The 23,058-nt window shown below is 50.6% G+C and overlaps 1 protein-coding gene across 1 annotated transcript in view; it reads left to right on the plus strand.

Annotated features, from left to right (window-relative positions):
- The first annotated feature begins 6,217 nt into the window (after positions 1–6,217).
- BTBD16 (BTB domain containing 16) overlaps positions 6,218–23,058 on the plus strand; it is a 49,484-nt gene continuing 32,643 nt past the window's right edge. The window contains exons 1-6 of the mRNA XM_069567245.1: positions 6,218–6,235; positions 8,092–8,240; positions 14,738–14,811; positions 17,284–17,424; positions 20,246–20,335; positions 21,597–21,711. Coding sequence (XP_069423346.1) covers positions 6,218–6,235; positions 8,092–8,240; positions 14,738–14,811; positions 17,284–17,424; positions 20,246–20,335; positions 21,597–21,711 — 587 coding nt within the window. The remainder of the gene's footprint in view (positions 6,236–8,091; positions 8,241–14,737; positions 14,812–17,283; positions 17,425–20,245; positions 20,336–21,596; positions 21,712–23,058) is intronic.

Consider the following 23,058-nt stretch of genomic DNA (forward strand, 5'->3'; position numbering starts at 1 on the left):
CGCTGGCAATGGAGGGGGCACGTCTCTGGGGACTAGCTCCTTAGATGTGAGATCTGAGGGGCCCGAGGTCATGCCAGGGACAACCCCTGCCGACGCCCCTCCCCACTCCAGGCTTCTGAGTCGGAAAGAAAGAAGGAAGCGGCAGGCAGGACAGGTAAGTCTGGGGGAAGGCTTGGGGAAGCAGGACTTTGCTCCACATTGGAGGTGACGGGCCCAGACGGGGCTGCCCGACTCCCTGACCAGCTCCATTAACGAAATCCTTGGCCCTTGTGGGATGCCGAGGTTTCTCAGCAAAGCCTCTGTGCTTTCCAGGACATTGCATTTGAAAAATTGAGCAGGACGAGGAGGGTGTCCCCGCGCGGTCGGGGTGGAGGTGTGCGCATGTGCAAGGCACCGGACAGGCGGAAGGATGTTGACACGTGCACACCCACGGAGGCACCCTCAAGGTAAGCGTTCTCTAGCTCATTTCACCCTCGAAATAGTCTGGTGCGTGAGAATTATTTTTATTTCCATTTTACAAGAAGGAAACAGAGGTTCAAAGAGGTTAAAAAACCCCGGGGACTTAATCACTCAGCCAGGAGACTGAATTCCAGATCCTCGGTGACTGCAAAGTCCTTTGCTTTTCCCCAGGTTGAGAGAGTCCTTCCCCGGGAGGTCAGGACAGGAAGTGGCGGGAAGAGAAGTGGGGAAAGGGGTTGATGTCTGATGCTTGCCGTGGCCCTCACGCCCATTCTTTCATTTGTCTGATTGGTGGCTCTGCCTTGAGTTGGGGCTGGCTCCGCTATTGTTTTTTACAGACGATGAAAAGCCTGCTCATTTATTTCAATGGGTGGGAAGGCAGTGGGGCTGCCCCACGTGCGCACTGTTGGGCTGACCTGAGTGGCTTTGCTCTTCTGGCCTCTTGGGTGTTTCCCTCTGCAGTCGATGGACCCGTGGCGCCTCCTCAGGCTGGTGGTACCCAACCAGGTTTCTGGGTTCCCTGAAACAGCAACGGCAGAATCTGGAGAGTTCACGTTGGTCTTTTGGACAGTTTGTTGTTTAGTCCGATCTTTAGTGACCCCATGGACTGTAGCTCGCCAGGCTCCTCTGTCCATGGGACTTCCCAGGCAAGAATACTGGAGTGGGTAGTCATCCCCTTCTCCAATGGATCTTCCCCACGCAGGGTCTGAACTCATGTCTCCTACATTGCAGGTGAATTCTTTATGACTGCCTGAGCCACTGGGAAACCCTTGGGTTTATTAGGCGCTGGGAAAAACAACTTGGGGATCAAAAGTGGTAGGACTAGGCAAAACCCAGACTCTTCGGGCCTCCAAGCCCTGGGAGACCTGGACCCTGCTCCCTTTCTGACACCCCAGCCTCTCTGTTCCCACCCTTTCCCGCCATCAGACTACATGAACATTCTCCTCCACTCCAGTCCAGCACGTGCTGTTCCCTCCACCTGCGACACCCCTGCCTCATCATTGTATCCCTCAGCCAATCCCTACCCCCTTGAGGCTCATGCTTAATGTCACTTCCTCCAAGAAGCCCTCCCTGAAGCCCGGGTCGATGTTTTAAAATGTAGCTTTTATTATTATTCAGGGAGGATGAGGCCAACAGATGAGGAGACAGTTGCCACTGAAGACAGGAGGAGGGGAGCAGGACCAGGTGGAGACGCACTAGGGCCGATCAGGAGGTAGAGCAGGAAAGGGGGAAACTTGCACGAGAGCCTTCTTCGTGGTTCCCAAGGGAAGGACCAGGTGAGCAGGGTAAGCAGGCTTGGGACTGACTAGCTTAGGACTCCAGCCTTGGCCTGGACCCGGTGCACAGACAGCTTCCCCTACCTTGGGAGCCAGCTGATCCCGATACCCATGGGGCCTTCCACTGCACACACACAGTGTCAGCGTCCTGATTCTTCTAGAACCAGAAACTTTAGAGCCAACACTCAGGCTCTGAGACCTAGATGCTCCAAACTGCCAGGCCCCAGAGGCTCTGAGTCTATGCTCTCCACCAAGGGAGGATAAAGTCATGGCCAGGGTCACACAGCTAGTCAGTGCTAATGTGTGTGTTAGTCACACAGTCGTGTCCAACTCTTTGTGATCCCACAGACTGTAGCCCACCAGGGTCCTCTGTCCATGGAATTCTCTAGGCAAGAATACTGGAGTGGGTTGCCATTCCCTTCTTCAGGGGATCTTCCTGACCCGGGGATCGAACCCAGGTCTCCCACATAGCAGGCAGATTATTTACCATCTGAGCAATCGGGGAAGCCAGTGCTAGAACCAGAGCCAAGTCAGGTGTTCCTTCCCATGTATCCCACCGCCTGTCCACATGAGTCACCAGATGGAATGGCTGAAATGGACCATCTGGGACCCTCTGGGAAGGGAGTGAGCTCCTCATCCCTGGAGTGTTCTAGAATAAAATGGACTCACACTGGAATCCTGTCACTATGGCTCGGGAGATTTTGGTACAATGTGGTTGTAGCTCAGAGCTGTGCTCAGTGAGGTTTGGTGTCTGAAGCCCTGAAGTCTTGGGACCACTGAAGTCTTGGGATTTCTGACTTGTCTGGACCTATGGGTCTGGGTCACTACACAGCCAAGCAACTGGACACCACCAGAAAAAGAGCTTTAGGGAAGCATTTGTTGTTCAGTTGCCGTCTGAAGCCCTTAGGGAAGCATACTGGAGGGGGGGATATTTCCATTTATTTGCATTTGTTGTTTTTGACTTTGGCTAGTAACTCAGCTCCCAAGATTTGTGGAGAGATGTATGTAAAGAGGACGTTCAGCTTAGAATGAGCTGTTAAGCTGGATGCTCGAGCTTAGAACTGGAGGAAATGATGTATGCAGCCAAGGCCAGGGTTCCTGTTAATGGACAGAGAAGTGTGCCACCCTGGGATGCTTTCTTAGGGTGGACACCAGAGGGCGCCCAAGGGCCTGTTTTCTGTGCTGTAAGAAGTGGTACCTGAGAGCGTTGGTGGAGGAGGGGGTGGCCCATAGTGGAGTGAGTGGGATTGCTAAATCTTTCAAACTTAAACTGAAATCTTACATGAGGCCCTGCACTCCAGGGACAGGTGACTGGGGAAAGCTGGGTGGATAAAAGGGAGCCACAGCGAGGGAGTGAATCTGCTTATTTGCAGACAAACTTCTGCTGAGATGGAACCTTGACCCACAGAGAAACGCGCGCGCGCGCGCGCACACACACACACACACACACACACACACACACACACACACAGTGCTTATCCACATGCAAAGACAGAGTGGTGGGTATGGACTGGTACCTCCAGTTATCCAAGCTGAGATGTTTGTTGAGCATGAGTTTGGTGCTGGGCTCTGGGGGGACACAGGGGTGGGTAAGCCCCCAGCGGACACTCTCCTGTCACTGACTGCACAGCAGGAAGTGGGTGTCAGGGGAGTAGAACCACAGATCTGAGGGCGAGGAGGGAGGTACATTCGGAGATGCCTCTCCTTGATCAAGTGTGTTATAGTTTCTAGGACACAGTTACCAGTAGGTAGAGTAGCTACTCTCCTATCTTGCTATATAATTTATGTAACTTAGAAGAGCCTGTGCTTGAAGACCCTCAGGCCTTAACGAGCTGCACTGACTCCAGGCCCCTTTTACTGTTGGCATTTCAATGAGCCCTGGGGTGGAGGTCCAGGACTTCGATGGGTGAGGCTCCACGGGTGTGATAGAGGAGGGTCCCACCTCCCTGCCTCACAGGCTTCACAGACCAAGGCACCGAGAACACTATGAGATTCCACCTTGGCCCCTGGAATGAAGGGTCTCAGCCTTGTCGCCGACTTTTAGACAGTTCTCAGAGAGAGCAGATTAAACATCATCTACCAGCAAAGTAAGTCATAGGCATAGCTTTGAATAATATGCTGCCGCTAAGTCACTTCAGTCGTGTCCGACTCTGTGTGACCCCATAGATGTCAGTCCACCAGGCTCCCCCATCCCTGGGATTCTACAGGCAAGAATACTGGAGTGGGTTGCCTTTTCCTTCTCCAATGCATGAAAGTGAAAAGTGAAAGGGAAGTCGCTCAGTCGTGCCCGACCCCATGGACTGCAGCCCACCAGGCTCCTCTTACATGGGATTTTCTAGGCAAGAGTACTGGAGTGGGTTGCCATTGCCTTCTCCATTGAATAATGTAAAACATTCCAATTTTTGTTTAAATATTTCTGTCTAAGCATTTCTAGATACTAGAGCTAGGAAAGGAGCTCCCCAGAGTGTCAAGGCTGGGAGTGATATGAGAACCTTCTAGTCTAATCTTTTTTAAAAATTTTAATTGGAGGCTAATTACTTTGCAGTATTGTAGTGGTTTTGCCATACATTGACATGAATCAGCCATGGGTGTACATGTGTTCCCCATCCTGAACCCCCCTCCCACCTCCCCCCCCATCCCATCCCTCAGGTTCATCCCAGTGCACCAGCCCTGAGCACCCTGTCTCATGCATCGAACCTGGACTGGCGATCTATTCAGGCCTGGCAATCTATTTAGGCCTGGACTGTGATTTATGGGGTCGCAAAGAGTCAGACACGACTGAGCAACTGAACTGAATATACATGTTTTAATGCTATTCTCTCAAATCATCCCACCCTCGCCTTCTCCCACAGAGTCCCAAAGTCTGTTCTTTACATCTGTGTCTCTTTTGCTATCTCGCTTACAGGGTCATCGTTACCATCTAGTCTAATCTTAGGTTACAGATGAGGCCTGAGGATTTGGGGGTTGGTTCTCACTGTGGCCCCTTTTAAAGTATTGCGTTCCCCCAGGCACTATAAGAAGCCTGGTGCTACATAGAGAAACGGTAATGACGTTGCACACCTAAGGAGGGTGATTGAGGTGGAGGTCAGGGCACCCTAGTTCATCTCTGTAAGACTCTATCCCTTCCACAGCCCCCAGCCTACAAGGGGACTGAGCCTAGAACAGGAAGTGCTCAGAACCTTCCTTGATGTTGCCATGGTGCCCACAAAGACCTGAGGAAACCAAAGGCCGGCTCCCCTGCCAAAGCTCCTTGCCCTTAGGAAGAAAACAGTGAGCCCCGCGTGTCATGAGCTCTCCGAGCATTCATCCCCAGAAGGTGAAGGGCCATCAGCTGTCCTGTCATTCAGAGACCGACTTAACAAGAGTGCCTCCGCTCTGCTAGCTTCCCCGTCAGCACACCCGCGGCAGACAAGGAGCCTCAGGACAGCAGGTACCGCTGGTACTTCCGTCCGCGTTGGAGACACAGAGGACGTCCCGAGTGATGGGCACTACTTGGACTCGATTCCATGTGGTCAGCTGGCAGAGGAGGGCTTCGGGGGGTCTGGGCTGGGAGGCAGAAGGGGTCTGAGAGCTCAGGCACACTCGCATGTAGCTCCTGCCGATTAGAGTGACCCAGGAACTGACCCTCAAAACCCTTTAAGGGGGCGGTCCCCAGCCTTTTTGGCATTAAGGACCAGTTTCATGGAAGACAGTTCTTCCATGGACTGGGGTGGTGGTTTGGGATGATTCAAGCACATTACACTCACTGTGCATTTTATTTCTTTTTTTAGAAAGACGCTTTATTTTGTATTGCTGATTAACAAACAATGTTGTGACAGTTTCAGATAAACAGCAAGGGACTTAGCCATACAGATACATGCATCCATTCTTCCCCAACCCTGCTCCCATCCAGGCTACCAAATAACAGTGAGTAGAGTTCCCTGGGTTAAACAGTAGGTCCTTGTTGGTTATCCATTTTAATTATACCACTGTGTACCTGACCTTGCAAACTCCCTATCTCTTTCCCACTATCCTTCCCCACAGTGTGCACTTTATTTCCAATCGAATGCTCCAGGACGGCGCTGGCCAACATATTACTGTCCAGACATAACTGTTAATATCACCCCTTTTAGTGCCCTTATCTGAATGACTAGTTACAGGATCGGTCCACAGATAGGTCTCCATTGGTTCCCATCACCGGGGTAAAGAGTAGAAAATTGTGGATTAGCTCCTGTTTCGCTTTATCTGAGCCACTTTCCCAGCACAATAGCAGAGAATCATCTTTCTACTAATGTACCTTCAAAAATTAGATTTTCACTTGATTTGCTCACTCACCCACATGTGAGGCTTACTCATTCCTTATGTGGCAAAAATACAGATTCTTTGAGCCAATCTCCTCCATAATGTTTTGAAGACACCCTTTGGAAGTTTTTTTGAAAATTTAAAATTTACCTCTTTCACCTTCCAGGTGCTCCTCTTTTGTGCAGTTTCCAGGATCCTTCATGAAAATGCTGAATCCGGTAAGCAGCTCGGTTTCACAGGAGGGCAGGCGATGGTGAGGAACAGAAGCACCGGGTGACCGGGGTGCCACTGGGTTCCCTCAGGGGGATGGTCCCACACCCCCAGGGACCTCAGGCTTTACTGGCTGACTCTGCTGGTGGCGGGGGTGGGAGGATGTGTGTTTGGATCCCCACTGTCAGAGACCACTGTTCACACTTCAGCAGGGCTGTATCTAGAGTCAGACTCCACAATCACCCACCATATTCCAGGCGCTATACTAAAGCAGAGTTCCCAAACTTTTATCATTTTAACAGCATCCTCATCCTCATGGTTCATACTCACCTTCATCCTCATTATCACTGGCATTATTCCCATTTAACCTATGAGGCCTGAGAGGATGAAAAGAGCAAATACTTCCCCCAAGGTCACACAACTAGTTCATGGCAGAAACAAGACTTGAACTCAGACCCTCTTTTCCGCGGCCCGTTGCCTCCCACCACCTTGCTGGTACCTGGTGTGGCTTAGAATCAATTTCACCCGTTCCTACGGGTCTCCCATGGTGCAGTTGTCCTGGGTAAGTTTCCTGGAGCCACCACACCTGAGGCTTCCTTAAGGAAATTGCTGAATCCTAGGACCTCAAGAAGATGTCTAAGGAAAAGTCTCTGCTCAGTGACAATCCTGGGTTGATACCTAAAGAACTAAAAACAGGTGTTCAAACAGAAATGCATATGTGAATGTTCACAGCACTATTGCCAGTGGCCAGAAGGTTGTAACAATCTGAGTATCATTCTACCAGCTGATGAATGGATAAACAAACGGTGGTCTGTCCACACAATGGAATGTCAAAAGGAGTGAAATTCTGGCACATGGATGAACCTTGAAACATGCCGAGGGAAAAAACTCAGAAATAAAAGGCCACTACTATAGGATTCCATTTATATAAAATTTCAAGAAATCCATAGAGAAAGAATGCAGATGAGTGGTTTCCAGGGAGTGGGAGGGGGGAGGGGAGTTGAGAGTGATGACTTGGTAAATAGAAAGCCTGCTTTTGCAGTAATGACAATGTTGTGAACCAGATAGTTGTCATGGTTGTGAGTGAAAGTCGCTTAGTTGTGCCCAACTCTTTGCGACCCCATGAATGTCCATGGAATTCTCTAGGCCAGAATACTAGAGTGGGCAGCCTTTTCCTTCTCCAGGGATCTTCCACCAGGGATCAAAACCTTGTTTCCTGCATTGCAGGCAGATTCTTTACCGTGTGAGTCACAGTTCAGTTCAGTTCAGTTCAGTCGCTCAGTCATGTCCGATTCTTTGCGACCCCATAGACTGCAGCATACCAGTCTTTCCTGTCCATTACCAACTCCCGAAGTTTGCTCAAACTCATGTCCATCAAGTTGGTGATGCCATCCAACCATCTCATCCTCTGTTGTCCCCTTCTCCTGCCTTCAATCTTTCCCAGCATCAGGGTCTTTTCCAATGAGTCAGTTCTTTGCATCAGGTGGCCAAAGTATTGGAGCTTTAGCATTAAAAAAAAAAAAAAGAAGTTTTGTGTATTTTAGTGCAATTAAAAAAAAAAAGTCTCTGCCCCAGATCTCCTAAATTTGGTATCTTTCTCCCTGACCTTTCTCCCTGGCACCTCCTGCCCCAGATGCTAAATTCCAGATTACTTTGTGGCTTAAAGTCTTCTGTTTCCTAAACGCAGTAGATTTGCTTTGAGAACATGACTCTGGAGAAATATTGGCCAGCTTTGAAAATTAACCAGCTCTTTAAATTTTGTCTTAAATTTCCTTTCTGCTATACAGTTTGGAAAATCTGGTATTTATGAGAGGTTAAAAAAAAAAAAAAAAAAGACATTCTCTCTTTCTTTCTTCCCAAGCAGCAGAAACCTCGGCTGGAACGCCGAATCGTTGGCTCAACCAACCGGTGGCGTTTCCCCAGACAGCCTTTCTCGGGAGACCTGCTGGGGCTCTCCCAGATGTGCAAGGCTGCCAGCATAGACTTTGATGAAGTTCTGAAGAACCCAGACAGGTAGGAAGCTCAAAGGCCCACAGCAGGGTGAACTGCCCTTCTGGGAAGTGCCCAGTACTTGGGCCACACTGGCTGGAGAGGTGAGCTGTCCTGGGTATTTGCAAAAAGGCTGCCTTTGGGACCAGCCCTTAAAGATGGACAGGGTCAGGGTGACAACTTCCTTTGAGAATGTCTGTGGGTGGTGATAAAAGTCCAGAGAAATGGAGATTTTTTTCCCCTAGATTTTCCTTTGTACTGGGAACTTTGGACTCTAAGAGGATTCTTAGTTTATCAGTTGGATTGTTGACAAACACAGTGAGATGGCCCCACTCAGAGTGTGAACTCCCATCCCCAGGAACATGCATGTCCAGCAGGGGGAAAAGTGGGCTCCCTGGTCCCTCCCAGGGTGTTCTAAGCAGATGGATTGGAGCATCACTTCTCCAGGTTACAATTCTTTCCTGCCTCTCCTGGGGAAGCAGAGCTGGACCGCTTTGCCAAAGGAGCACTTCATTTCCTTGGCCCTTTGGACCTACCTGGCCGCAGGTACTTCCTTGGACCGGCGGCACCTGCCTTGTGAAGGCTCAGTCTGATCTACCTGAGCGTGGGCTGTGCCTGGGCAGCAGCTGGCCCAGAAGAGCTCCAGGTTCCACGTTTGCGGAGCGAGTAGCCACATCTTCTGTTTCTAGACCCACCAGCCAGCCTCCTTCTGTTGCCCCCCACCCCACAGATGATGGTACTGCACACATGAATAAACCAAAACCCATCTGGATTTGGTCTCCAAATTCTCGGATGATCCTAGCTTAAAAAAAAAAAAATGTTGAATGCTATGAGTTGCTATTTTTGGCACTGGCCACTCATGGCCTTAAACAATTTTGAATTTATTTTATATTTTGTTTGGTTAGAGCTCTGAAGAAACCTTAGGATTTTTGCCAAAGTTTGTTGTGTTCCTTAGCGCCAGGGCCAGGAGCTGGAGCTGGGCCTGGGAATATAGGCAAACTGATCCAGAAGCCTGAGGAGGGTGACTGGGCCACAGGGGCAGAGGTCTTTGGGACTCGGTTTGCGAAATCGCTGAGCTAAGCTGGGAGTGGTGGCCTGGGGGATGATGGCCATTGGTGCTGGGCTTTAGGACTCTTGTGCTATGCTAAGCTGCTTCAGTCGTGTCCAGCTCTTGGGAACCCTATGGACTGTAGGCCACCAGGCTCCCCTGTCTATGGGAGTCTCCAGACAAGAATACTGGAGTGGGTTGCCATGCCCTCCTCCAGGGGATCTTCCCGACCCAGGGATTAAATACATATCTCTCATGTCTCCTGCATTAGCAGGCGGATTCTTTACCACTAGCATCACCAAAGTAGTCTTATTTGACAGGGTTGAAATTCCTTCTCCTCCATTCACTGTTTCTGTGACCTTCAGCCGGTGGCTTAACCTCCTTGAGCTTCAGTTTCCTTGTCTGTGAAATGGTGATGATATCATCTCCCTTGAAGAGCTGTAGATTTAAGGCCTCCCTGGTGGCTCAGATGGTAAAGAATCCACCTGCAATGCAGGAGACATGAGTTCGATCCCTGGGTCGGGAAGATCCCCTGGAGAATGGAATGGCAACCCACTCCAGTATTCTTGCCTGGAGAATTCCATGGACAGAGGACCCTGGAGGGCTACAATCCATGGGGTCACAAAGAGTCAGACACAACTGAACAACCAACACACACACACACACACACACACACACACACACACACTTGAAGAGCAACCTGGAGGATTAAATCAGATGGTATACTGAAAATGATCAGTGTTGTTCCTGGCAAATAGTTAGATGCTCAATGAATAGAGATGTATCTTTATAGCCTGAGCAGCAGTTTTAAGTACTAATCCTGGCCATTCCATCTGGGGGAATGTCAGCCCTGTGCTCTGCCAGCCAATGACTGGTGTCCCACCTAGGTGGTCAGTCCACGTAGGCTCAGCTCAACTGTGAATTGTATCTGCTCCATTAGCCCCTTGTCGTCTTCCTGAGACAGTCGACTAGCCTGGGTATGTCCTTGTTGTGGTGACAGCAGAGGGTAGGAGGGCAAGCCCAGTTGCACCTGTGCTGTTCAAACCTTCAGCCACCTCATGTCTGCTAACATCCCATCGGCCAAGGCAAGTCACATGATCAAAATCAAAGTCGAGGGGCAGGAAAGACACTTTGGAGTTCCTGCAGGAAAAGGCTGTGTATTTGGGGCCATGGATGAAGTCCACTAGTGTGGGAGGAACTGCTTTTCTTTAACAAACACAAAAGTTCATCTTCTTTGTTTCCGCAGTGGGGATTTATTCCACACAAAAGTTCATCTTCTTTGTTTCCGCAGTGGGGATTTATTCCATGTGGTCATGGGAAACATAAACTCGGAGAGCCTAACAAAGGTTTTGTTTAACTTAGGTAATAAAATAAAGGACTTATTCTGGTAACCCTTCTGCACGTTCAGACTTGTCAGCTAACAAGATCGATATGGGGAGGGTGGAGTCCTGAACGGTACTCACAGCACACACGTCCTTGGGCACTTGCCCCCTAGCCCTCGGACCGCCCCTACCAGCAAGCCTGTTCTCGGTGCCATGCTGTTATTGTTGCTTCTCCCACTTGGGGGCGCTATTGACTTTGACAGGCGCTGGATCGATCCATATTTCACTAGTTCTGTAAAGCAGATCACTGGCAGTGGAAAGCTGAGTTAACTAGCTCCCAGCTTCGCATTTATTTCAGAAATTTAATTGTGCCTCTCATAGGTCAATGCCCTGGGTTCTGCCCAGCTGGCCAGTACTTGTGGTTGTGTCTGTGGGTTTCTGTGACTCAGTGAGCTTTTGGCTCCATCACTCAGAGATGCCGACAACTCCATCTCTCTGTCTTCGTTATGCTTCTTTCCACTGGGACTGGGATGTGGACTGCAGGGAGAAGGAACCTGAGAGATGAGGCTCCTTGCCAACAACCTAACCTCTTTGTGCCTTAGTTTCTTTATTTGCAAATTGGGGATGCTCTCTTACAGGGTTGCCGTGGGAATTTATGCAACATACTTCACTGAGAGTTTAGAATGGAGTCTGGGAAATAAACACCCAATTAACACATGTCATGCAGTGTCCCTGGGGTTCTTTGGTACGTATGGACACAACTAACATCTGAACCCAGAGATCCAGGATGAAGAAGTACGGCTGAGGAAGGACCTCTCCCCGGAGGCTTAGGGGGCTTGGACACCAGGAAAAGATGACCCTGCCTCATGTTTGCTGCCATTCTGATCTCAGTGCCGAGTCCACTCTGAGAGTGGGAAGAGGTCACTCCAAGAGCCAAGGATATAAAGGGACCCGTCGGTTTTTATCAGAGAGCAGTTCTGGGAGAGGTGGACCGAAGACCATGATCCATGGGGTAGCGCTGATAGGGCTGAGTGCTCAGCACCAAGTGTACCAAGAATCAGCCTTTTTATGCCCCTAGTGACCACCACGTGGTCCCCATTTCCCTCTTAGGAAGGGAAGCACCGAGTCCCAGAGGCAGGTCCAAGGTCTGCATGACTCTTCCCACAAGATTAAATTGGAGTTTTGCATGTTGACGATCCCCTGGAGAAGGAAATGGCAACCCACTCCAGTATTCTTGCCTGAAGAATTCCAAGGACAGAGGAGCCTGGCAGGCTACAGTCCATGGGGTCGCAGAGAGTTGAACACGACTGAGCTGCTAACACTCACTCCCTTTCATCTTTGCATGTCGAAGGTATCAGGTCAAAAGCCTTTTGGATGGTCTGCTGCAAGAAGTCTTTTTGTCCTTGAGAAACTTAATAGACTTTCCTCCTTTCTTCTCTCTCTTTTATTGAATTTGTTATTTTATTTGTTATTTTAGTTGTCTTTTATTGAATTTGTTAGAGTTTCCCTGGTAGCTCAGTTGGCAAAGAATCTGCCCGTAATGCAGGAGACCCTAGTTTGATTCCTGGGTCAGGAAGATCCCCTGGAGAAAGAGTAGGCTACCCCCTCCAGTATTCTTGGGCTTCCCTGGTGGCTCGGTTGGTAAGGAATATGCCTGCAATGTGGGAGACCTGGGCTCAATCCCTGGATTGGGAAGATCCCCTGGAGGAGGGCATAGCAACCCACTCCAATATCCTTCCCTGGAGAATCCCGGGGGATAGAGGATCCTGGCGGGCTACAGTCCATGGGGTAGCAAAAGAGTGGGACACAACTTAGTGACTTTCACTTCACTTCATTGAATTTGTTGCAGTATTGCTTCTGTTCTATGTTTTGGCTTTTTGGCCCCAAGGCATGTAGGATCTCAGCTCCCTGACCAGGGATCGAACCCACACTCCCGGTATTGGAAATCAAAGTCTTAACTACTGGACTGCCAGGAAAGAGTCCCTCCCGCCCTTCACCTTTTCTTCTCTTGTTTCTCCATCTTGGGAGTGAGCCCCAGACTTACAGCATGTTCCCAACATCCTGCTTCATCCCAGGCCACTTAAGCCCACAGAGTGAAGAGGACAACCCATAGATGCCCATGTGTTCCGTCAGCTTTTCCCTGAAATGAGCCTCAACTTCAGGAGCTGCAGAGCCTGCGGGATAAACGATCTATCTTGGCAAGCAGCCAAGACACCAGGGGATGGCAGTGGGATTACTCCTGTTGCCTGGCGTCTCCTGGCTCAACCCATGACTCGGATGTTTGTTGAGGATAGTTGAGTTCCTGGCCATTGCCCCATCATTTCCAAAATCTGTTGCTCCATTTTGAGATCACAGCTTGAACTCCTGACCTTAGCCAGCTATTGCCAGATGTGTGACCCAAGCCACTAGGGGCTTGGAGTCTGGCTTGGGTCAGTCCCCCTGCTCTTGTGGGATAAACAAGTCCAGCTCCCACTGCCTTCCTGAGGCTGACTCACTTGTAATCATCATTTCTGCTTGGAAATGGCAGCATGTGGTCAATATTATTCTGGACACAGGCTCCCCTACCCAAGCCCTCCTGCAGACACCCTGGTCCACCAAGATTTCCGGCATCACTGGGAAACAGGATGGCAAAGGTGACCCTGGCTGGATTGTGGCAAGTGTCCCTGGCTGGGTGGATTTCTTGGAATGACTGCCTTCAAGCTGTGACTGTGTGACTACACAGGCTTTGTTGCCTTTCCTTGCTCAGTGGGGCGAGTCTAGTGCTGAGGGGAAAGCGTCTTATCTTTGTCACCACCCAATCCTTGGTATTGTCAAGCACATGCATAATGGCCATGCCTGGGCTGCAGCAGTAAATAAATGCTGACTTTGTCTCTAAAGGCTGCGGAGCCGAACCCCGAGGGCGTGTGGGGAAATAGGTGACTAGAAGACCCTGCAGAAGGAGTTTTAACGGGGAAATCACGGGACGGGCGGTGGGGAGGGCTTCCCACCCAGCCTCCCCAGAGGAGACAAACACTAAGCTTATCTGGAGGATGAGCGGGCGTCTGTCCACTGAGAAGGTGAGGGGGCTATGCGTCCGCAGATGGGAAGCAAGAGGCGCTGGGTTCCTGCTCTTGAGAAGGGCTGGAGCAGGCAGTCAGGGAAGTGAGGCTGCAGAGACAGGCGGAAGCTGGTTAGCCATGCTACAGAGGCTGGCTTGCCCCTGGAAGCAGTGGGGGAGACAGTGAAGATTCTTGGCAGGAGACTGGCGTTTCAGACGATTTGTCAGGGTGCAGTGTGGTGTGTGTGTCAGAGGGGACCAGATGGACGCCTGGCACCTGGCGGCGACTGGGGGGAGATACTGGTGGCTTGGATGAAGGTCATAGCAACAAGGGCAAGGATTCGCTCAAGGAGAGATGAATGAATTCAAAAGACATCCCATTAGATCTGGGCAAATGATCAGGTGAGACAACATTCAGGATACTGGCTTGGGCAACTGGAGGCTGGTGGTGCCATATCCTGGCAGAGGATTGGGGTTTGGCTCAGAGTGGATTCTTCTTCATTTTTTGGCCACGCTGCTTAGCTTGCAGGATCTGTTCCCAGACAAGGGATTGAACCCAGCACCATGGCAGCAAAAGCTCAGAATCTTAGCTGCCAGGCTACTGGGGAACTCCCTGGGGTAGAATTTGAGTTTGATGGTGGACACATTGGGGCATGCATGACCCTAACCAGAAGTATTGCTGAGTTAATTTCCCAGACATGTGCAGAACCCTCTCTTCGTTTCTCCAGTGGTTATTTATTGAGCACCTACTATATGCTAGGCTTTGTTTTATTTATTTTATTTTATTGTTTTTTAAATTTTTATTTATGCTAGGCTTTGTTTTAGACACTCACCCAAAAAGGTGTCATTCAGCATCCAGATGCAGCCTCACATACGTCCGTGGTAAGAGATGCTCACAAACTGGCAACAGGAATGAATGATTTGAGCTGGATGTCAGTCAGGGCTGACAGTTTGTCAGACTGGCAGGCCCCTGGGGACCTGAGGAAACTGTCCCAATGGGAGAGATGTGATAAGTTTGGTTCAGGAATGCTTTAGGGATGCTTACACTGGAAGGGTACTGCAGATCAAGAAAAGTGTCAATGTTAACTCCTGGATTTTTTTCTTTTTTCTTAAGGTTATGCATTTCACAAATTCAGAAAATTTTCCCTGAGAATTTGAAGAACAAGACCATCCAAAGCAGGGAGGCAGGTGAGTTCCTGTCACCAGTGGAGTCCTCAGAATGTTGCTAATCTCAGAGACATCTTGTGGTCTCTGTGGAAGAAAACCAGTGGCCAGGTCACTAGTCTGGAAGTTTCTGTTCTTGCCGACTGCACAGCGTCCCCTGTGTAACGTGTGCTAAGTCGCTTCAGTTGTGTCCGACTCTCCGACCCCATGGACTGCAGCCTGCCAGGCTCCTCTGTCCGTGGAATGTTCCAGGCAGGAATCCTGGAGCGGGTTGCCATTTCCTACTCCAGGAGATCTTCCTGACCAAGGATGGAACCCACATCTCTTATAACTCCTGCATTGGCAGGCGGGTTCTTTACCACTAGCATCCCTTGGAGAAGGGAAAGTCTTCACTCCAGTATTCTGGCTTGGAGAATCCCATGGACTGTATAGTCCATGCCATCGCAAAGAGTTGGACATGATTTTCACGTCACTTCATTTCACCTGGGAATTCCCAACATGTAAATAGGTGCCATCAGAATTATTTCCCAAATGCACAATGAATGAAATCAAGCTTGGCAAACACATTTTCATATGCTAATGGCTGTGATGAGTATAGACTTGCCAAGGTTAATAAATAGACTTTGGATTGGAAGACGAAGCAGAGGCTCATCCAGCCCGGGGCAGCTGTTCTGGGTCCCTCTGGGCTCTAAGCAGTCACACTTGGATGTCCACATCTGCAATCATCCAAGAGGACTTATGTTCAGTAGGATGGGGAGTCAGACTGAGTCTGTCCAGCTGGGAAAGTCCCACTGAGCTCCACGAGGGGCCTGGACAGTCAGCTCTTTGGTGGAGCTTTTATGGATAAACCCCACCCCACGGCATGGCCTCCCTCTCCAGTGGAGGCTCATCGATTTCTTTTTACCTTTCAATTCTGGTTGATGGCAGGGTGGGAGGGGGGTGAGAAGTACTGTGAGGCTGTCTCCAGACTCAGGAGAGAGAGTTCCAGATGGGTTGTGTTGTCAGCCCTGTGTTGCCAGCCTGAAAGCGGAAGTGGGGGGCGGGGAACACACTTTATCTGCAGGGCTGCCCTTTCTAGGCAATCTTGTCTTGGGGGAAAGTTCATTCTAATCCAGCAGAGTCAGACTGTCACCTAGGGTGACCCAAGATTTGAAATGAAAACCCAGGGTCTCGACTCCCAGCACCAAACAACATCATAAAGCTGGTGAATAACAATAATAGTAACAGGTGAGGAAACAGGTGCCCAAGGTCACACAGTCAAAGTAATAACAAAGCCAAGAAATATACGGAGGTGGGGCTGGTGAACCCCAGGTCCTGTCCAGCACTGGGATTTAGGGTTTGGAGAGATCACCCCGAGCATGGCTCCCTTCCCCTCAGTTCTGTGCTAATGCAGGGGTGCAGCCTTGGAGCCCCCTTTACCCACAGCCTCTCCTGTCTCACTTGGCTGGGTATCTCTGGATCCTCCATCTGCCTTCCTATCCAAGCCTCTTCTTCTTCTTCTCTTTTTTAAATTATTTATGCCACCGCATAAAGAACCCTCTTCACACTGTAAGCCCATTTCATCCCCATGAGCTTGGGCTTTCTGATGATCTCCATTCCCTTGAGGAAAGCAATGCTGATGAGAATTCTGCTCTCTGGGGATATGGGCTTTTTTCTGTAATGCTGTTGCCTTTCTGGTGGGTAATAATTACACACTAACAGCCCAGCTTCACTGGTGGCTCAGATGTAAAGAATCTGCCTGCCATTGCAGAAGCCAAGAGTATGATCCTTGGGTTGGGAAGATCCCCTGGAGGAGGAGATGGGAACCCACCCCAGGATTCTTGCCTGGAGAATCTCTATGGACAGGGGAGCCTGGCAGGCTGCAATCCATGGGGTCACACAAGAGTTAGACACGACTTAGCAAATAAACAATGACAGCCCAGTACTTTTTCAACAGGGGACCAGGTAGCAGTTTTGCTCCTCAGAGGACATTTGGCAATGTCTGGAGATATCTTGGGTTGTCACAACTCCAGGGTGGGAGGCTGGCCACTGGTATCCAGTGGGTAGAGGCCAGAGGTGCTGCTGAACATCCTCCCGTGCTCAGGACAGCCCCCTCCATCCCTCCCAAACAGAGAATTGAAAGTGTTAGTCGCTCAGTCGGTAACGGGAGACAAGGTGAGCCCCCCTCCCAGAGTGCGGCAGCCAGCCTCCCTGCCCCATGGAGCTTTTCCTCCAGTCCCCGAGTTGGAGGGCAGCCTACGTGCCCCTCTTGGTCGGCAGCCCTGGTGGACATTTATTGCTTTCTAAGTTACCCTGTGAGTCTGCCCATCATTTCTGCCTGGCTGTCAGGAAGCTCCGTGGGGCTGGAGCTTTGTTCCTGAAAGGCCCAGCAAGGCCGCCTGTCCACTCGTCTGCTCAGTAATGGGACAGACAGACAGGATGCAGGAGGAAGGGTGACAGCGTGTTCAGGTCGGGGCGTTGTGACACCCTTTGCTCAGCCTCTTTCCCCCTCCTCAGATGTGATTCTTGAATGCCTTGGCTTCAAATGGGAACTCCACCAGCCCCAGCTTTTTCAGTCCGAGACCTTGGCCAAGCTCTACCTGATGGGCCTGGCCCGGGGCAACGCAAACCCTGAGGAGTCAGTGAAGATTCTGCAAGGTAGGTTCTCACCCAGGGTGGGCGCCCCAAGGACACTCTGGTTAGAGAGGCCCCAAATGGGCATTTGGATACTTACTGGGGGACCACGATCACCCTTACAATTAAGAACAAGGCCCGTGGTTTGACCTCATCACCGGACTTAACCTCAGTCTGCTTGTCTGTAAAATGGGATAATGGTTCTGTTGTGTTTCGCTATGGAGGAGGAACAGGTGTAAAGTTCTAGAACAGTTCCTGGCACAGAGCAAGCACTCAGTAAGCGTCAGCTATATTTTCACAAGAACACGTTCTTTTCCAGCTGCTACAGAGGAGGCTCTGCCTACTTCTTTGAGAATATGGGTGGGTGCTGAGTCTGCAGATGGGTTTTCTAGAAAGAGGGCATGGTTTTGACACCTGTGGCTTGTTTGGCCCTAAGCGTGCTGTTTGGAAGTTTACACGTGTCCGTCAATTTTCTTTGTTCTTTTCCTTTCGTTTCTCTTTTCTTAATTCCACCTCACACCCAAAGCTATTTAGGTCACTTCTCTCTTTTTTCTCTTGATTTTTGATCCCAGTAATCCCCAGTCACCCCTTATCTGTCCCACACATTCCTCTCCTGCAGTCTTGCCAGCTGCTTCTTAGGTAATATAGACTGGCGTCTCCTCCAGACACCTCATAAGCAGGTGCCATGGAAAATTCGAGGCCTCCAGGGCAGCCGGCATGCCAGCCAGGATGGAATCGCATTTCCAGGACGTGGCAGTAAAGCTCTGATATTCCAGAGCCAGATAGGCTGCCGGAGCCCCCCGTCACTGCCCTGCCCTGAGCCAGGAGGAGGAACCTGGCCGCCTGCCGGAATCTTCCCGGCCACGGAGCCTCTGACTCAGCCCTTCCCGGCCGAGCTGGGAGCCCAGAGCAGGCTGCGGCATTCCCACAGAACGGTAACGAGCTTCACACTGCCTCAGAATCTTCTTTGCTCTTCCTATGTGTTTGTCCCACTGTCTTCAAAGTGACACCAAGCTCTTTTCTCCTGGCCCCTGTGCCCAGGTCACAGCTCTTCCTGGGAAACCAGTGAAAGGCCCTGGAGGTCCAGAGAGTGGGTACATTGAAAATCAAGAGAATTTGTGGTTTTTTTCCTATTCTCCCCCAAACCTCCCCTCCTCTGCAGGCTGCCACATAACACTGAGCAGAGTTCCCTGGGCTGTGCAGTAGGTCCTTGGTGGTTATCCATTTTGAATAGAGCAGTGTGTACATGGCCACCCCAAACTCCCTAACTACCCCTTACCCCCAGCAACCATAAGTCTGTGAATCTTTCTGTTTTGTAAGTAAGTTCATTTGTATCATTTCTTTCTAGATTCCACATATAAGGGATGTCTTAAGATATTTCTTCTTTGTCTGACTTACTTCACTCAGTGTGATGCTCTCTAGGTCCATGCATGGTGTTTCAAATGGCATTATTCCATTCTTTTTAAGGGCCGAGTAATATTCCATTGTGTATACGTTCCACCTCTTTATCTGTTCCTCTGCCGATGGACGTTTAGGTTGCTTCAGTGCCTCAGCTATTATGAACAGTGCTGCAGTGAATATTGGCGTGCACGTATCGTTTCAGCTCATGTTTCCCTCCGGACGTATGCCCAAGAGTGGGACTGTAGGGTCATATGGCATTTGAAAACACTCTAAAAATAAGAAAAAACTCTATTTTTAGTTAAGGAACCTCCATAGTGTTCTCCATAGTGGTGATATCAATTTACATTCCCACCAACAGCGTAGGAGAGTTCCCTTCTCTCCACACCCCTTCCAGCATGGATTGTTTTGCTATAGCCATTCTGGCTGGTGTGAGGTGATGTCTCATTGTAGTTTCGGAAAGCCAAGAGAATTTGGAAGGGGAAAACAGTGCTATCGTTAATGTCTTTAGTAAGTCTAGAGTGGTGTCAGTTGGGACTTCCCTGGCGGTCCAGTGGTTAAGACTCCAAAGCTTCCGTTGCAGGGGCACAGGTTCAATCCCTGGTTAGGGAACTAAAGATCCCACATGCCACATGGTGCGGCCAAAAAAACCACACACACAAAAGACGTAGAATAGGCTCACTTGAAAGACGTGGCCCTCCTAAGACAGCTGGTCTAATTGCAGCCCCGTGCTAGAGGCTGGGCCCAACTGGGGGACATCAGGGCAGGTATGGGAATGAGACTTCAGTGGCCAAACTGTCACAGCTTCTCAGTGTCTCCCCTGCAAGCACCACAGTTGTGTCAGGCCCTGGGCCCCTTGTTTCCAAGATTTGCAGTGCGTGCATGCATGCAAAGTCACTTCGGTCCTGTCAGACTCTTTGCAATCCTATGGACTCTAGCCTGCCAGGCTCCTCTGTCCATGGAATTCTCCAGGCAAGAATACTGGAGTGGGTTGCCATTTCCTCCTCCAGAGAATCTTCCCAACCCAGGGATCAAACCTGTGTCTCTGTGCCTCCTGTATCGAAGGGGAATCTTTACCACTGAGCCACCTGGGAAGCCCTCAGGCTGCTCACAGCCTAATGAGAGAAAGAGGGAGGGAAGGGGAAGGGCCGGTGTCAGTGTGAACATCAATGTCCCAGTTTTGACGGTCACAGCAGTTGTGTCCGATCATTGGGAAAAGTTGGCCCATGGGGACATGACAACTGTACTATTTTTGCAACTTCTTAGGGGTCTTCAACTATTTCAAAATAAATAATCATTTCAACCACACATGCACTAAAACAAACAAACAAACAAAGATAAGCAAAGCACGCCAAGGTCAAGGTTGTGCTCACGGTCCTGCAGCCTCAGGCTGCGCCTTGCGTGAGGCCATCACACCTGTGCACCCTGGTCCCGTTTCCTCCCCTAGCCCAGCGGCCTGGGAGGAGCCGAGAACAGCGCCCTGTGAAGAAGATGATCCTCTCCTTGAAGATCAATGACCCTCTGGTCACCAAAGAAGGTAATTACGCCCCTGTTCTGGCATTCTGAGACGGTCATTGAACAAGCAGCCCTCTCAGATTTGAAAAGCAAACGAAACACCACAAACTGGAGGCTCGCTATGCACAGGGCCTCCTTGGTAAACACAGCTCGGAGGCGCAGGGAGGTGGGGAAGGAGGCTGGGCCAACTCGGGGAAATGAAAGAAGAGGGGAATTCTGCTAAAGAAAGGTGCTCATCCTTGTAAAGAGGCAGAAGCAGGCTTCCCAGATGGACCCGGGAGGGACGATGTCACTGCCCTTCTGGGCCCAGGCGCCCAGGCAGCGCTCTCAGGCCCACCCTTGCCCTAAGCATTGCCCCCCCCACTGCCCCCACTTCCCCCCAGGGCCCCTTCCTGGCTGCCTTCCAGCAGCCCAGAGGGCTTCCTTGGGCTCAGCCTCTCCCCCTCCCATCCTGGCCACTCAGAAATACCTACTGACAGGCATTAATACAACCTGCTGTCACGTGCCCTCAGGAAATCGTCCAGCCTCGTTGGGGCTGGTTGTCCTCAGAGTGCCTGGAATGCACTCCAGCGCTATTTGGGATCAGGCAGGACTTGGAATAAGCCGAGTCCATCTACCCCTAACTGGGGACTAGCGCATTATCCTGGCTCTTCCCAGGGGTCCTTAACCTTTTTGAAGACCCCAGACTCTGAGAAAGGCTTCCCTGATAGCTCAGACAGTAAAGCGTCTGACTGCAATGCGGAAGACCGGGGTTTGATCCCTGGGTCAGGAAGATTGTCTGGAGAAGGAAATGGCAACCAATCCACTCCAGTACTCTTGCCTGGAACATCCCATGGACGGAGGAGGCTGGTAGGCTACAGTCCATGGGGTCACAGAAAGTTGGACAGTCTGAGGACAACCTGCTGTTAAGTACGTCATCTCCAAAGAAAACAAAGCGTGCGTTCTTGCACACATGTTGGGCAGTGACCACCTCCCTGTCCAGGCCGTGGACCGCCCAGGTTAGGACAGAAGCCCCAAGGCCCAGACTCACACAAGATTTTTCATAAGAGCCCTATTTTCTGTAGCTTCATCCTCAACTGCTTTGGGGGCTGGGAGCCTGGGCAGCGTCTGCACCCAGGTCGGAGTGGGCGCGTTCTGTCCACTGCATCTCGCCCATCCCCAGCTCGGGACGCTCTTCCAGCATGCTGGTGGTCAAGGGTGGAGGGGGGGGCACCTGGACGTGGGGGACACGGGGCTGCAGAGCCCCCAGGCTGATGGCTGGCCCTTGGATGCTGCCTCCCCAGCCTTCGCCACGGCCCTGAAGAACCTCTACATGCGCGAGGTGAAGATAGGCCTGGATGACGTGCTGGGCGTGCTGGCCGCTGCTCACATCCTCCAGTTCAGCAGCCTGTTTCAAAGGTGAGGCCGCCCAGCCTCCTGGTAGAGCAGCCAGGACCCCGAGGGCCCCAGGGGCCCCAGAACCTACCACCCTAACACCTCCTGTTCCGATTTGCTCAGACAAGGTGGTGACATCACTCTCTCATTGGTGGTCCCGACCCTTCCTGCTCCCCCTCGCCTCAATGGCCCTGGGCCAGATGGACTTGGCTCAGCCATTGATTCAACCACACCTTTATTCATGCATGTGTTCCTTTAAGAATGACTTCATGGGCTTTTCCAGGACACCAGAGAGGCAGTGGGCGCCTGATGGGGAGGGTCCCTGCCCTCTGAAGCTCCTGTCCAGCTGTCTCTGGGACACTGGGAAGGAGTGAAGTGGGGTGGTGTGAAAGGTGGGGGATTCGCAAATGGAAATTCTGTGTTATATAAAATTAATTTCAAGTAAAATTGGTACCTGCAATTTGAAGAAGCATTTCTTAGAACTCCCCCCTACCTTTTTTTTGTTGTTGTTCAATCGCTCAGTCTTGTCAGACTCTTTGTGACCCCATGGACTGTAGCACGCCAGGCTGCCCTGTCCTTCACTATCTCCTGGGGTTTGCTCAAACCCATGTCCATTGAGTCAGTGAAGCTATCTAACTATCTCATCCTCTGCTGCCTCTTTCTCCTTTTGTCCTCAATCTTTCCCAGCATCACGGTTATTTTTTTCCAATGAGTTGGCTCTTTACACTTCTTTTTTTGGTATTGTCTAATAATCCTACATTCCATCAATGCTTATGAAAAGTAAGTGAACCAAATGGAAAAGCATTGATGGGATTAATTTTTCTCGAATATTCTGTCCCTTCTCTGGGGATTTTCCACGGATGTGTGCTTATTACTCTCACATCCTGAACACAGCGGTGGTTTCTTGTAGCTCTTTGATTTCTTACTTCCTGATGCAATTCAGTAGACAGGAGATCTAGGGCAGGGGTGCTCTGCCTGGCTTGTTTCACCACCCTAAGCTTCCGTTTCTTCATTTGAGGGAATGAATGAATGGACTTCCCATCCTAGCCTACAGAGGACATCCGCAGCTCTGTAAAAGGCAGGGGCAGGATCTCTTCCAAGGACCTTCAACTCACTTTTAATAGAATTCACCTCGCCAGATTCAACCTCACAGATTTTTTTTTTTTTTTTTTTTTAGTCAATGCCTCATTTCTGGGGTCACCTGAAATAACTCTGGCCAGATCCTCAGTCTGGAGCATCTTGAAGCCCCATTGGTGATGCAGATGCCACTTGAACCCAGGGGTGCAGGCTGTCAGAGGTCTGGTTGTGGTCGCAGAGGACACACAGACAAGGAACTCCAGCATGTCGGCCTGGCCAGACTGGTGGGTGGCT

Source organism: Ovis canadensis, chromosome 22, assembly GCF_042477335.2.
Source record: "Ovis canadensis isolate MfBH-ARS-UI-01 breed Bighorn chromosome 22, ARS-UI_OviCan_v2, whole genome shotgun sequence".
Taxonomy (NCBI): Eukaryota; Metazoa; Chordata; class Mammalia; order Artiodactyla; family Bovidae; genus Ovis; species Ovis canadensis.